Source organism: Carlito syrichta, unplaced genomic scaffold (genome assembly GCF_000164805.1).
Source record: "Carlito syrichta isolate Samal-C Ts95f unplaced genomic scaffold, Tarsius_syrichta-2.0.1 Scaffold309850, whole genome shotgun sequence".
Lineage (NCBI taxonomy): Eukaryota > Metazoa > Chordata > Mammalia > Primates > Tarsiidae > Carlito > Carlito syrichta.
In genome coordinates, this window is record NW_007253946.1 from 225,933 (window position 1) to 238,542 (window position 12,610).

The 12,610-nt window shown below is 54.3% G+C and overlaps 1 protein-coding gene across 1 annotated transcript; it reads left to right on the top strand.

Annotated features, from left to right (window-relative positions):
• The first annotated feature begins 913 nt into the window (after window positions 1-913).
• LOC103270472 (polypyrimidine tract-binding protein 1) lies at window positions 914-2,725 on the top strand. The gene has a single exon (XM_008067983.2). The coding sequence runs from the start codon at window positions 1,048-1,050 to the stop codon at window positions 2,542-2,544; it is 1,497 nt and encodes a 498-aa protein (XP_008066174.1). The 5' UTR covers window positions 914-1,047; the 3' UTR covers window positions 2,545-2,725.
• The last annotated feature ends 9,885 nt before the right edge of the window (window positions 2,726-12,610 follow it).

Below are 12,610 nucleotides of genomic sequence, written 5' to 3' on the forward strand. Positions count from 1 at the left end.
AGGTGCCTGTCTGGGTCTGTCTGAGGTGTCTGGGCCTGTCCAGAGTATTTGGGCCTGTCTGGGATGTTTGGGCCTATCCAGAGTGTCTGGACCTGTCTGAGGTATCTGGGCTTGTCTAGGGTGCATGAGCCTATCTGGAGTGTCTGGTCCTGTCCAGGGTATCAGTGTGGGTCTGTCTGAGGTGTCTGGGTCTGTCCAGAGAGTCTGGGCCTGTCCCGGGTGTCTGAGCCTGTCCAAGATATTTGAGCCTGCGTGGAGTGTCTGGGCCTGTCTAGGTATCTGGTTCTGTCCAGGGTGTCTGGGCCTGTCTGAGATGTCTGACCCTGTCCAAGATGTCTGGCCCTGTCCAGGGTGTCTGAACCTGCCCAAGATGTCTGGGTCTGCCCGGGTTATCTGGGCCTGCCCGAGATGGCTTGTCCTCCTTCTAGGTCCTCATGACCTCCTAGCACTTGGTGGTTCAAGTGGCAGCTGGACCTTGAGTTGAGGATAGGGAGAGGCTATAGTGGTGGTTCTGCTGCATATCCTGTGGACCCAAGCCAGGCACAGAGACAGCTGGCATGTGGGATATGCCCCCACCTTTGTCCATGTGTCACCACGGTGTTCTGTGTCCAGGGTGTAAGCTCATGCATGTTTCAGAGTGTGAAGCAGGTTTACACACGGTCTGCTGTGCCTGCAGAGCAGCGACAAGTCCAACACCAAGGAGGCCACGGCAGCACGGGAGAGTGACTTGCCCCAGGTCCTCTGTCCATAGTAACTGGGGAGGGAGCCGTCCCCAGGGGGTCTCAGGACCCCTAGCTCCATGTCCTGCAGAAGCTGCTCTGGAAGGGGCTTCCCCCAGTGGGAGAGGATTTGATCCTTGGAAACACCCTAAAGTCACTCTGCATCAGGTTTGGTTAAAAAATAAAGTGATGGATTCTGGCGCCTCCACTCCGTCCCCCGCGGGTCTGCTCTGTGCGCCGTGGACGGCATCGTCCCAGACATAGCAGTTGAACAAAGCGGGGATCGGACGAGCTCTTCTCTTCCTGCATCACCAACGGGCCCTTCGTCATGAGCAGCAACTCAGCCTCTGCAGTCAACGGGAATGACAGCAAGAAGTTCAAAGGCGACAGCAGGAGTGCCAGGGTGCCCTCGCGGGTGATCCACATCCGCAAGCTCCCGGGCGACGTCACGGAGGGCGAGGTCATCTCCCTGGGGCTGCCCTTCGGGAAGGTCACCAACCTGCTCATGCTGAAGGGCAAGAACCAGGCCTTCATCGAGATGAACACGGAGGAGGCGGCCAACACCATGGTCAGCTACTACCCCTCGGTGACGCCCGTGCTGCATGGCCAGCCCATCTATGTGCAGTTCTCCAACCACAAGAAGCTCAAGACCGACAGCTCCCCGAACCGGGCGCGGGCCCAGGCCACCCTGCAGGCCGTGAACTCCATGCAGTCAGGGAACCTGGCCTTGGCCGCCTCGGCGGCTGCCATGGACACAGGGATGGCGATGGCTGGGCAGAGCCCCGTGCTGCGCATCATCGTGGAGAACCTCCTCTACCCTGTGACCCTGGACGTGCTGCACCAGATCTTCTCCAAGTTTGGCACGGTCCTCAAGATCATCACCTTCACCAAGAACAGCAGGTTCCAGGCCCTGCTGCAGTATGCGGACCCCACGAGCGCACAGCACGCCAAGCTGTCCCTGGACGGGCAGAACATCTACAATGCCTGCTGCACGCTGTGCATAGACTTCTCCAAGCTCACGAGCCTCAACGTCAAGTACAACAACGGTAAGAGCCGTGGTTACACCCGGCCAGACCGACCCTCGGGGGACAGCCAGCCCTTGCTGGACCAGACCATGGCTGCCGCCTTTGGCCTTTCTGTTCCCAGCATCCACGGAGCCCTGGCTCCCCTGGCCATTCCGTCGGCGGCCGCAGCCGCGGGTCGCATCGCCATCCTGGGCCTGGCGGGGGCGGGCAACTCCGTCCTGCTGGTCAGCAACCTGAACACCGAGAGAGTCACACCCCAAAGCCTCTTTATTCTCTTCGGCGTCTACGGCGACGTGCAGTGGGTGAAGATTCTGTTCAACAAGAAGGAGAACGCCCGGGTGCAGATGGCGGACGGGAACCAGGCCCAGCTGGCCATGAGCCACCTGAACGGGCACAAGCTGCACGGGAAGGCCACCTGCGTCACGCTGTCCAAGCACCAGAACGTGCAGCTGCCACGCGAGGGCCAGGAGGACCAGGGACTCACCAAGGACTACGGCAACTCGCCCCTGCACCGCTTCAAGAAGCCCAGCTCCAAGAACTTCCAGAACATCTTCCTGCCCTCGGCCACCCTGCACCTCTCTAACATCCCGCCCTCCATATCAGAGGAAGATCTCAAGGCCCTCTTCTCCAGCAACGGGGGTGTCATCAAGGGGTTCAAGTTCTTCCAGAAGGACTGCAAAATGGCGCTGATCCAGATGGGCTCCGTGGAGGAGGCGGTCCAGGCCCTCATCGACCTGCACAACCACGACCTCGGGGAGAACCACCACCTGCGGGTCTCCTTTTCCAAGTCCACCATCTAGGGTTGAGGGCCCCGCGGCCAGGCCCCTGGCGATAACTTCCATCATTCCAGAAAAAAACCACTTTAAAAAGCAGCTGAAGTGACCTCAACAGACCAGAGATTTTATTTTTTTAAAGAGAATCAATTTACCTGTTTTTAAAAAAATTAAATCTAGTTCACCTTGCTAACCCTGCGGTGACGGGTGGCAGCTCAGGCTCTTGGTGACTGTGGCAGTGGGAGTTCACCTGAGCCAGGCCCAGGCCGGCCTTTGTGTCCCGCACAGGCGGGGCCGCGGGTGGGCTCCGGCCACGGCTTTCTTGTGCCTTAAAAACCTGCCTTCCTGCGGCGGGCACGCCGGGTCTCAGCACCGGGTGGCTCCTGAGCCAGGCCGAGGCCAGGCCCGGGGTCGTGTGCCCGGCTGGGGCTTGGCAACTCAGTAATCACGTGGCCGGCGCCCACCCGCCTGCCTTGTATCATACTTACCGCAGACACCGTGCCTAGCAATACTTCAGGTGACCAAGTATCTAATCTCCTTTATATGCAAGAGATAGTTTTCAGTAACTTTTGTAGCGAGACCCGTGTATGCGTGTCCCTAAGCTGTCCCTCCCTCCCTGTCCTGCAGCCACAGATGCGACCCTGCGACCCTGCGCCCAGAGGCCCGCTTTGCTCAGACTCCACTCTGTCTTCAGGGTTTCCTGCAGATCTCGGACCAAAGCCTCGTGTCTGTCACCTGCCGCCATCGCTGGGACCCCGGCGGCAGGCCGTCCCAGTCTCACCCCCGGGATCCCGAGTCCCCATCAGGAGTGTGGCGAGGTGTAGATATTTATAATTTTTTATACCTGTTGTGACGTGAGGGGCAGCATCGCAGTTTTTTATGGTGACATGTATATTTTGGTAACAGCGACTCCAGCTCAGTATTGCGCCGCGGGGTGGACAGGGGCCAGGTGCCCGCTGCCCCGGCGGCCCGTCGGGGGGCGCCCGCCGTCCGCCATGGGGCGGCCCGTCTGTGCTTGGACTGAATAAACTCCTGTGTCCCCCTGAAAAATAAAATAAAATGATGATTAGCAGGTGTGGTGGTTCACACCTGTTATCCTAGCACTCTGGGAGGCCAAGTTGGGAGGATTGTTTGAGGCCAGGAGTTCAAGACCAGCCTGGGCAACGTGGTGAGACCCTGTCTCCACCCTCCTGCCCCCCCCAAAAAATTAGCTGAGCATGGTGGTGCCCATAGTCCCAGCTACTCAGGAGGCTGAGGCAGGAGGATCCCTTGAGCCCAGACGGTCACGGCTTCAGTAAGCTATTGATCATGCCACTACACTCCAGCCTGGGAGACAGAGCAAGACCCTGCCTCAAAAAAAAGTCTGTAAGATAAGCCAGGTGAACAGTTTTTGCCACTAATGTGATGAGACTGTGCCCCTTCTGCAGAGGTGTGGCTCACAAATGACTGAGCATGTGGCCCCTGAGCATGGCCCCAGGGACACCCTAAAGGTGTGCATGTCCCTGGGTGTTGCCATGCCCCCGGCAAGACTGGCATGTCTGGGACGTGCATAGCAGCTTCTGGGTGTGCAGGAGCCAGGTGACCCCGGACTGGGGCGGGCTGAGGACCTGGCGTCATCATTAGCTTAGTGCCGGCAAGCCCTGTCATCATATTGGTTTGCAGTTATTTTGCTTTCTTTTCCAACTCTGCTTCAGAAAAATGCTGGGGACGAAGGAAGCTTTGAAATGGAAACTCTTTATCTCTTTGCCTTTGTCTTCCTGAGTGCAGCTCTCCAGTTTGTCTCTGGATTTCTCTCCTGCCCCTGTGCCCGGGTCTCCTAATCCGTCAGCACACGGTGGAAATAGATCCTCGGCTCACATGGGCCCGGTTATCAGCATTCTCTGCTCCTGTTGCGTCTGTGGGCTGCGGCGTTGCCTTCATCTAGTGCTGTCCTCGGTCTACTCCTTCTTTTTATTTCACGCAAAAGTTTCACAGTCATTCTTGGGATGGTTCTCTCCCACCTCTCCCTGGCAGAAGACCCGCTACTATTGTTTTGTTTCTGTTTGTGATTCCTTGACCCCGCTTCCGGGGTTGACGCCACTCCAACTCATAATCTCCAGTCACCATTGTCTCCTCCGAGGCCCTCCGGATGTCACTTATTTGCGGATTACGTGTCTCCCTTCCTTCCCACCCTCCCTCCCCTGCTCAAGGGCCAGCAGCATCACTGGTTCCAGAAACAGGTGACACCTGTAAAGAATCATGTGCGTGTGCGTACATTAACACAGCGGATTCTTTTTGATTGATACATATGAGATGTGCATATTTGGGGGGTATATGTGATGATTTAATACAATCATATCATTGGTAAAGATCAAATTAGCATCATTGGGATATCCGTCGCCTGAAATAGTTGCCCTTTCTTTATGCCAAAACGTTCAAATCACTCTCTTGGCTATTTTGAAATATGCAATAGACTATTGCAAGCTCTACTCACTTGCTGATCTATCAAACACAGGTGCGCTTTCTTCTACCAGTCCACGTATTCATACCTGTTCATTGGCCTCTCTCTATCTCCTCTTCCCTATCTTCCCGTCCTCTGGTCACGGCCAGTCTACTGTCTCCCTCTGTGAGATTCACTTTTTAAACTCCCACATGCGAGTGAGAATATCCAATATTTGTCTTTCTGTGCCTGGCTTATTTCTTTTTTCTTTTTTTTTGAGTCGGAGCCTCACTCTGTCGCCCAGACTGGAGTGCAGTGGCTGCTCCCGGCCACCGCAGCCTCGACCTACTGGGGCTTCAGCAATCCTTCCACCTCAGCCTTCCAAGTAGCTGGAATTACAGGCGTGAACTACCATGCCCGGCTAATTTTTAAAAATTTATTGTAGAGATGAGGTCTTGCCAAGTTGCCCAGGCGGGTCTCGAACCCGCAGGCTCAGGCAATCCACTCACCTCAGCCTCCCAAGGTGCGGGATTACAGGCTGAGCCACCAAGCCTGGCTCTGGCTTATTTCACTTGACATAAGGACCTCCAGTTACATCCATGTTGCTGCAAATGACAGAACTGTAATCTTTTTTTTTTTTTGCTGGATAGTATTCCATGTATAGACCACATTTTCTTTATCCGTTCGTCTGCTGGTGGCCACTTTGGCTGATTCCATGTCTTGGCTACTGTGGATAGCACACACGGGATGCAGACGTTTCTTCGATATGCTGGCTTCCTTTCCTCTGGATATAGACTTAGCAGTGGGATCTCTGGATCACATGGTTGTTCTAGTTTCAGTTTTTGAGGTGTCTTTATACCATTCTCAATGGTGACTGTGCTGATCTACTTTCTCACCAATATAGTGTGCGAGGATCCCCTCCCCACATCCTCACCAGCATCTGTCACTCTCTGTCTCTTTGATGAGAGTAATTTTAGGTGGGGTGAGAGGATGCCTCATGGTGGTTTTGATTTGCTTTAGTGGATTTGATGATCAGTGATGCTGACCATTTTCTACTCACCTGCTGGGCATGTATGTGTTTTTGAGAAATGTCTTTTTAGATCCATTTAAAGGCCCAATTAAGATCAGTTATTTTAAAACCTTTTCCTAGAGCCCAGAATTGTTCTATGCACGTGCCACAGCATGGACGTTGCCATGCAATCTGACAGTTTGTTGCTTGTCACTTACTGTGAAAAATTTTTAAATAAGCATGGGAACGTCCATGTACTTGCTTGACAAAGACGAGCAGGTTCCCACACATCCAGTGACTGTCCTGGTGGAGAACAGGAGAGATGCAGCCCCAAGGACTCAGCATTTTGTGTTCTGAAATGGCTCGCAACCGTTGTCTGAAATCCTGTGACTTTGCTGAGTTTTCTTGCATTAGTAGATGCACGGGTAATAGCTGCTGTTTCTTTTGCTTTCAGCTGGTGTCAGGAGCCACCTCCAGGAAGGACACCATGTTAGGCACTCACACGCCACAGCGGGCAGTGTCCATGAAGGCCAGGGCAGGGAACTGCGGGCCATGGCAGGAGCGAGACTGGGTGGTGTGGTGGGTGACGCTATTCAATGTGAACACGCGTTAAACGCCCTGTTGTGACCCCCACTTCGACCCAGACATCCTCTTTTCTACTTGTCCAACAGCTAGTGACATGGTGACGGCAGGTGAGTGGACAGTCAGCCCCGACGAGGGACTGAAGTCCTCATACCCCATGGGCCCAGCTGCCTGCTGGGAGCTGGCGATCAGCCTACGTGTTCAGTGGGAAGTCCTCCTGTCCTCCGGCTCCCGCAGGACTTTGTGCTGTTCATGAGGCATGTGTCCAAACTGCCTGTCTTGGAGCTAGTGTGGAATTTTTATGTACCATCGTCTGATCATGAGTTCCTTAGAGTCGAGGGTCCTTCTGCAGCCCTCCCCCTCAGCACCTGGAACCGTGTCTCACTGGCACCCTTCACACCCGATGCAGGGTTTTCTGTCCTTGGGAAATGTGTTCCAGAAGTGTCTTCTACCTCCGACACTGCCTGTGGGCGGTATCCTCCGGGACCTTCATGGTCACTACATGTTCTTGGTGAAGGCTGAGCCTTAAACCTCACTGCGTTCCAGGTGAAGAGGAAGCATGATCCTCATATGCTAATAGGAAGATGGATTTGCCACCATTTTCTTAGCAATCCCGGAGATGCTGATGGTCTCAGTTTTATATGTGAAGAGAACTCAGTACAGAGGCTGTCTTATGACTCCCAGAGCCATGTGCTTAAACAGGGCGCTTGGAAGGGGGTTGTGAGCCAGTGGCTTGGGCCAGTCTGAACAGCCTACTGAGTACTTGCCGACAGAAAGTTTTCCCTCCCCTAAGTTTTCCTCAATTCTTATCCATCAAGGAAACAGCATCAGTAGATAAAATATTGTCTTTAGAGGTCTTGCCCTTCAAGTCCTTTGTCTCAGGGTCAGTGATGACACAAGAGGCTAGCGTCAGTGCCAACACCCTCTGGCTGTCGTGGGTGACGTCTGGGGTCTTTTCAGCATGGGGGTGCCTTATGCCCGGTTCTGCCTCCCATAAGGTCAAGTCTTGCAGATAATGTTGGTAAACCTCTTCATTATTTAAACTTTTCAGACACAGGTTACTATTATTTTTTTGTCGCCTAGGCTGGAGTGCAGTTGCGTGCTCATGACCGCCGTAGCCTCGACCTGCCGGCCTCAGGCGATCCTTCCACCTCAATCTTCTAATTAGCTGGAACCACAGGTGCACGCTACCCCGCCTGGCTACTTTTTTGTTTTATTGTAAAGATGAGGTCTTGCCAAGTTGGCCAGGCTGGTCTTGAACCCCTGGGCTCAAAGAATCCTCTTGCCTCGGCCTCCCAAAGTGTTGGGATGACAGGCGTGAGCCACCGCGCCTGGTAGATTTAATTGTGTTTCACACAATTCAGCTGGCCAGATATTAACTATTTTAGATTTTTATTAAAGTACTCAATGTACACAGTGTAAACATTCAAGTAGAGCCAAAAGGTTTACAAAGAAATACGTCTGTCCTTCTCCCATCCTCTGTCCAACCCACCTGACGCATGATCAGAGGCAGCCAACACTTTCCCATCTCCTGTCCCTCAGATGCTGCCTCCAGCCTTCCGAGCACTGCGCTTCTCGGGCCTTGTGCTGGTCTGTGGACTGCAGGCTGGTGACTCTTCTGTGATAGTGGCAAGGGGCTGAGCACTGATGGAGCCCTCACTCCCATGCAACCCCTGCCCTTGCCTCATAGCAGTCAAGGCTCCTACTTGGCTCAGTACCCGGCGGTTACTTGCCTTCTCTTAGCCCCGTGCAGGCACGCATGGCCTAGTTGTCTTCCATGTTTGCATGCTGTCCCACCTATGACATTCCCCGCCCCTGGAGTCGACCGTGTTGGGTCTTCCTTGGGCTTTTTATGTGTCTGTTGTGCCATTGTTTTATTCCTCCAACATATCTGTCACATGCTGGGAAATAACCCCTCCAAGTTCCCACACACAGTCCTGGAGGCGCCACCTGGCCCCTTGGCCCCTCTTCCCAGCTACCATCGGGGGCGCCCTCACCCTCTGTCCACAGTCCCCTGGGCCCCTCGACTGGCTTCTGGACCAACTTCAGCTCGGACCCCATGTCTTCCTCTTTCCCAGGTCGCACCTCATCTCATTGGGCTCACCTTCCAGGAGTTCCTGAGAAAGAGCATGCTGTGTCCTTCTCTGTCGCCCTGCACCTGCTGGGCCCTCCTGGCCACCTGACCTTGCCCATCCATGCCCATTTCCTCTTCCTGTGAGTCCACACCTCTCTGCCCATTGCTTAGCTGACATGTGAGCAGGGCATGGAGAGGAACAGCGTGCAGGCCCACAGGGCTGTGGGGCTTGGCGTGAAGCCCTCCCGTTCCACCGTGGCAACAGTGCTCGGTGAGGCCCCGCAGGTGGGCACTGGCATGGGTGTCTCTGCCTGTGAAGAAACGGAGGTTCACAGCCTGGGAGGAACTTCCGCAAGGCTGCGTGGTCAACATGAAGACCCGAGGCTCCGAGGCAGACCTGAGCCAACCCCACCCTCGGCACCCACTGGTCACAGCCACAGCCCAGAGTCAGGGCCACGCCCCAGTGTGCGTCAGCATAGGGGGCACCAAGGCCACCTTGGCCACCTGGGGTTCCCAGGAAGAGGTGAGGTGAGGGCAAGATGTCAGAGATAAGTGGGAAGTGTCATTCCGGGGAAGGTGAGTCACAGGGCCCGGAAAGGCACTGGCAGCCCTGAGAGAGGCCAGGAGAGACACACCAGGCGGTGACCGGCCGAGAGGCAGGGAGGGCCAGGCCTGGTGGGAGCTCACCCTGCAGCCTCCATGATCATAGCCAGCTGCACCTCTAAGACCTGGCTTCAACTGTGAGGGGGTGACGCCTTTCAAAGCCTTGGCTGGAAGAGCCAACCACAAATGACATGCAGAATGCACATTCTATTGACTTCAAGTACTTAGTACACAGAAGGTATTCTTATCAGCCTGGAAGGGTCAACTGTGGCTGAGACCTGGCGTGCTGGGCTTCAGAATTCTCCTTGACCAGGCCAAAGAAAGACCAAAAATCCTTCGGATGGGGGGTGGCGCCCTGACCCTGTCGACTGGCCGTGGCTCCCTGGCGTGTCCTGGGTGGCCGTGGGGATGTGAGCGGTGTCAGAGTGGCTGCCCGATAGCCTCGTTCTCAGAGCGACCAGTGGAAAATTTTTGGCTGCAGTGAGGAGCTGTGTGCTTGGCCTCAGAAACTAAAGATGTTCCTTTAAAAGAAAAGTCACGGTGCTTTTTAAATTCAAATGACAACTGCCACCATTATCTGTTTCCCTCTCTCGCCAGGTCTCGAGTTTTCTTGGGACATTATCGGGGCCAGTATCAGAACAATGGCCACTTGTGTGGCGTCCGCCCGCAGCAGGTCACTGTCAGCAGATGTAGGCCACTCAAGGAAGTCTCTTCCCAGCGCCAGACTCTTGCACAGATGAGGAGCTCGAGAGTGATTGTTATTCTTTTTTTCTGTTTTGTTTTCCCTTTTCCTTCCCAATGAAGGCGCATTTTATGTCCAGGTTTCGAAAGCTCCTAGTTTGTTTGAGAACTTGACTGCTGTGCTGGGCAGTGCTGACATTCTCCACTGCCAACCGTTATTCATTATTTAAAAAAATCAAACTAGCAGAAAACGACCCCTCCAAGCATCCCTAGGACAAGATCCAAACAAAAGAAAACACACAAACAAGCCCACCGCTGCCCCATGACCCTCTGAGAAGCACGTGCCTCTGGGTCCCACCTTGTTCTGTCCCCAATGTCATGCTTCCACCGTGGAGTAGACATGGCTTTTATCTAACTTTGTTACCAGTGATCTGTTTTCCTTCTTGAAAGAGAAATTCGAATTAAGGTTATCTTTTGGGGTCCCCTTTAGTGGAGTTTAACCTTCGGGGAGGTCTCGGGTCTGGCCCTTACCACTGTCCCCCGTGGTGGCTCTGCCCCACCTCTCTTTGCTGTTAGATGCCCTTGACTGGAGGCGGGGCTATGCCCCTGGTGACCCATGACCATGTTTCCCTCTCACTGGTGGGTCGTGTGGGACAGGATCCTGTGGCCTTCAACCTGTAGCCCCAGTGCTCAGCACAGAGGCCCGCAGGCTCTGTGATGGTGCCGGTGTGTCAGCAACACCCAGGAGGCCCACACCACCGTCAGCATCCGGGAGGGTCCACAGCCCGAGAAGAGCGGAGAATCATCTGCCTGAGAGCTGATCTCAGCATCCCAGGAAGGCTTCTCTGCTGGTGGCTGCTGGCCCCGGCTGATTGTTATGTCTCTCCTCCCCAGCCCCACCCCAGACTGCACTCTCCCCCTGGGCAAGATGCCCGTCCATTCATCCCTTTGTCCCCTGTCTTGTGCCCTGCACGGTGTGGTCAGGAATGGAGGCTGAGTGAAGAGGCCAGGAAGGAAGGAGGCCAGAAGGGAGGTCAGGAGGGAGGCCGAGAGGGAGGCTGGAAGGAAGGTAGGGAGGGAAGTCAAAAGGGAGGCCAGAATGGGGGCCAGGAGAGCGGTCAGAAGGGAGGTCAGGAGGGAGGCCAGAAGGGAGGCCAGGAGGGAGGTCAGGAGGGAGATGGTCCAAGCACTTGAGAAAGTCCCTCCCGCACCGCAGGAGCGTGTCGTGGATTTTCTGAATCTTCAGCTCTTGGGTTAGGATCTGAGCTCTCGGTGGCACTTGGTGGCTGTCGTCCAGGTCTGGCCGACCCTCACAGCACAGGTGACCGGTTCACATGGCTCCTGACCAGGGGACTGGGGGCAGCCACGCCCATGGGTTCAGAGCCCGGCAGTCTCTGTGGACAGCCCCAAGAGGGAGAGGGAGCATGTTTTGGTTTTACTTGGTTGAAATGCAGGCTGTTCCTTCTTCCAGCGTTTGTATCCCAAGGCTACGACGGCATAAAACAACCTAGAAGAACCTCTTTCAATGTTCTTCATTGTTCCCCAAGAGGGTCACATGGGGTGCAGACACAGCAGACACGGCAGTCATGTGGTTCCTGTGTGAGCTGCTTCACGTGGCCTCTCCGAGGAAATGTTGTACCCGAATCCTGAATCCGAGAGACCACCAAAGAGCCAGCTCCGATGCAAATCACACGAGGGTCTTTATTCAGGCTCGAGTCTGGGCTCATGTCCGTAACCGGCGCAGTGGTACAGGAACAAGAGCCCCGACCCAGCACAGCAAGCAGCTTATATACACAGATACAAGGGAGGGGAAAGAACTTTAAACTTGTTCGCACATGATTGGGTAATTTCTCCTACTGGGTACGGGGGCGTTTGGGATTGGTTGGTCTGTATGGTCGCGGGTCACGGCTGACCGTGGCTGACCATCAGCGGTCAGGCGGGCTGGGTGGAACGGGTTGGGACATCTGGAATGTGAGATTACTAGGGGAGTGGAGCAGGAAATGAGGCCAGAGGGTCTGCACCGTGACTCTGCGGTTTTCTTTTGGTATGTGAATTTGTTTACCAAAAGTATACTACTGGGCTTGGGCGGGAAAGCAAGCATACATCTGAGTTTTGAAAACAAGTTTCAATATACATTCAAAATAAGCTTCAACCTACACTTAAAACAAGTTTTATCACACAACTGTGAACTAGGTGGCCCTTGAGCTCCTCATTTCCCCCTTTCAGAGGAACCTGAAAAAGGGACCCAATCATGGGTCTATACAAGTGTTCTGAGTGGGCGCCTACTGGCTGGTACTGCTGCATAAGAGCACCATAAGTTGTACGGTGTCAATCTGGTCCTTGACAAAGGCTACAAGTTTGTTAACAATGCATGGCCCAAAGGTGAGAAGGAGTAGCAAAATGATTAGGGGGCCAGCTAAGATGGATACTAGAGTAGTCAGCCAGGGGGAGTGGTTAAACCAGGTTTTGAACCAACTTTGTTGTTCTCGTTCTTTTTTCCCTTTAGCCAATCCTTCCCTTACTTTGGCCATGGACTACTTGACAACGCCCGAGTGGTCTGTGTAGAAACAACATTCCTCCCTCAGGGCGGCACATGTTCCACCCTGCTGTAGGAATAATAAGTCTAGCCCTCTACAGTTCTGTAGAACTACCTCGGATAGGGAGTTTAGGGATTCCTGGAGATGGGAGATGGAGGCTTCAATTCTTTCAATGTCTAGGTCTATGG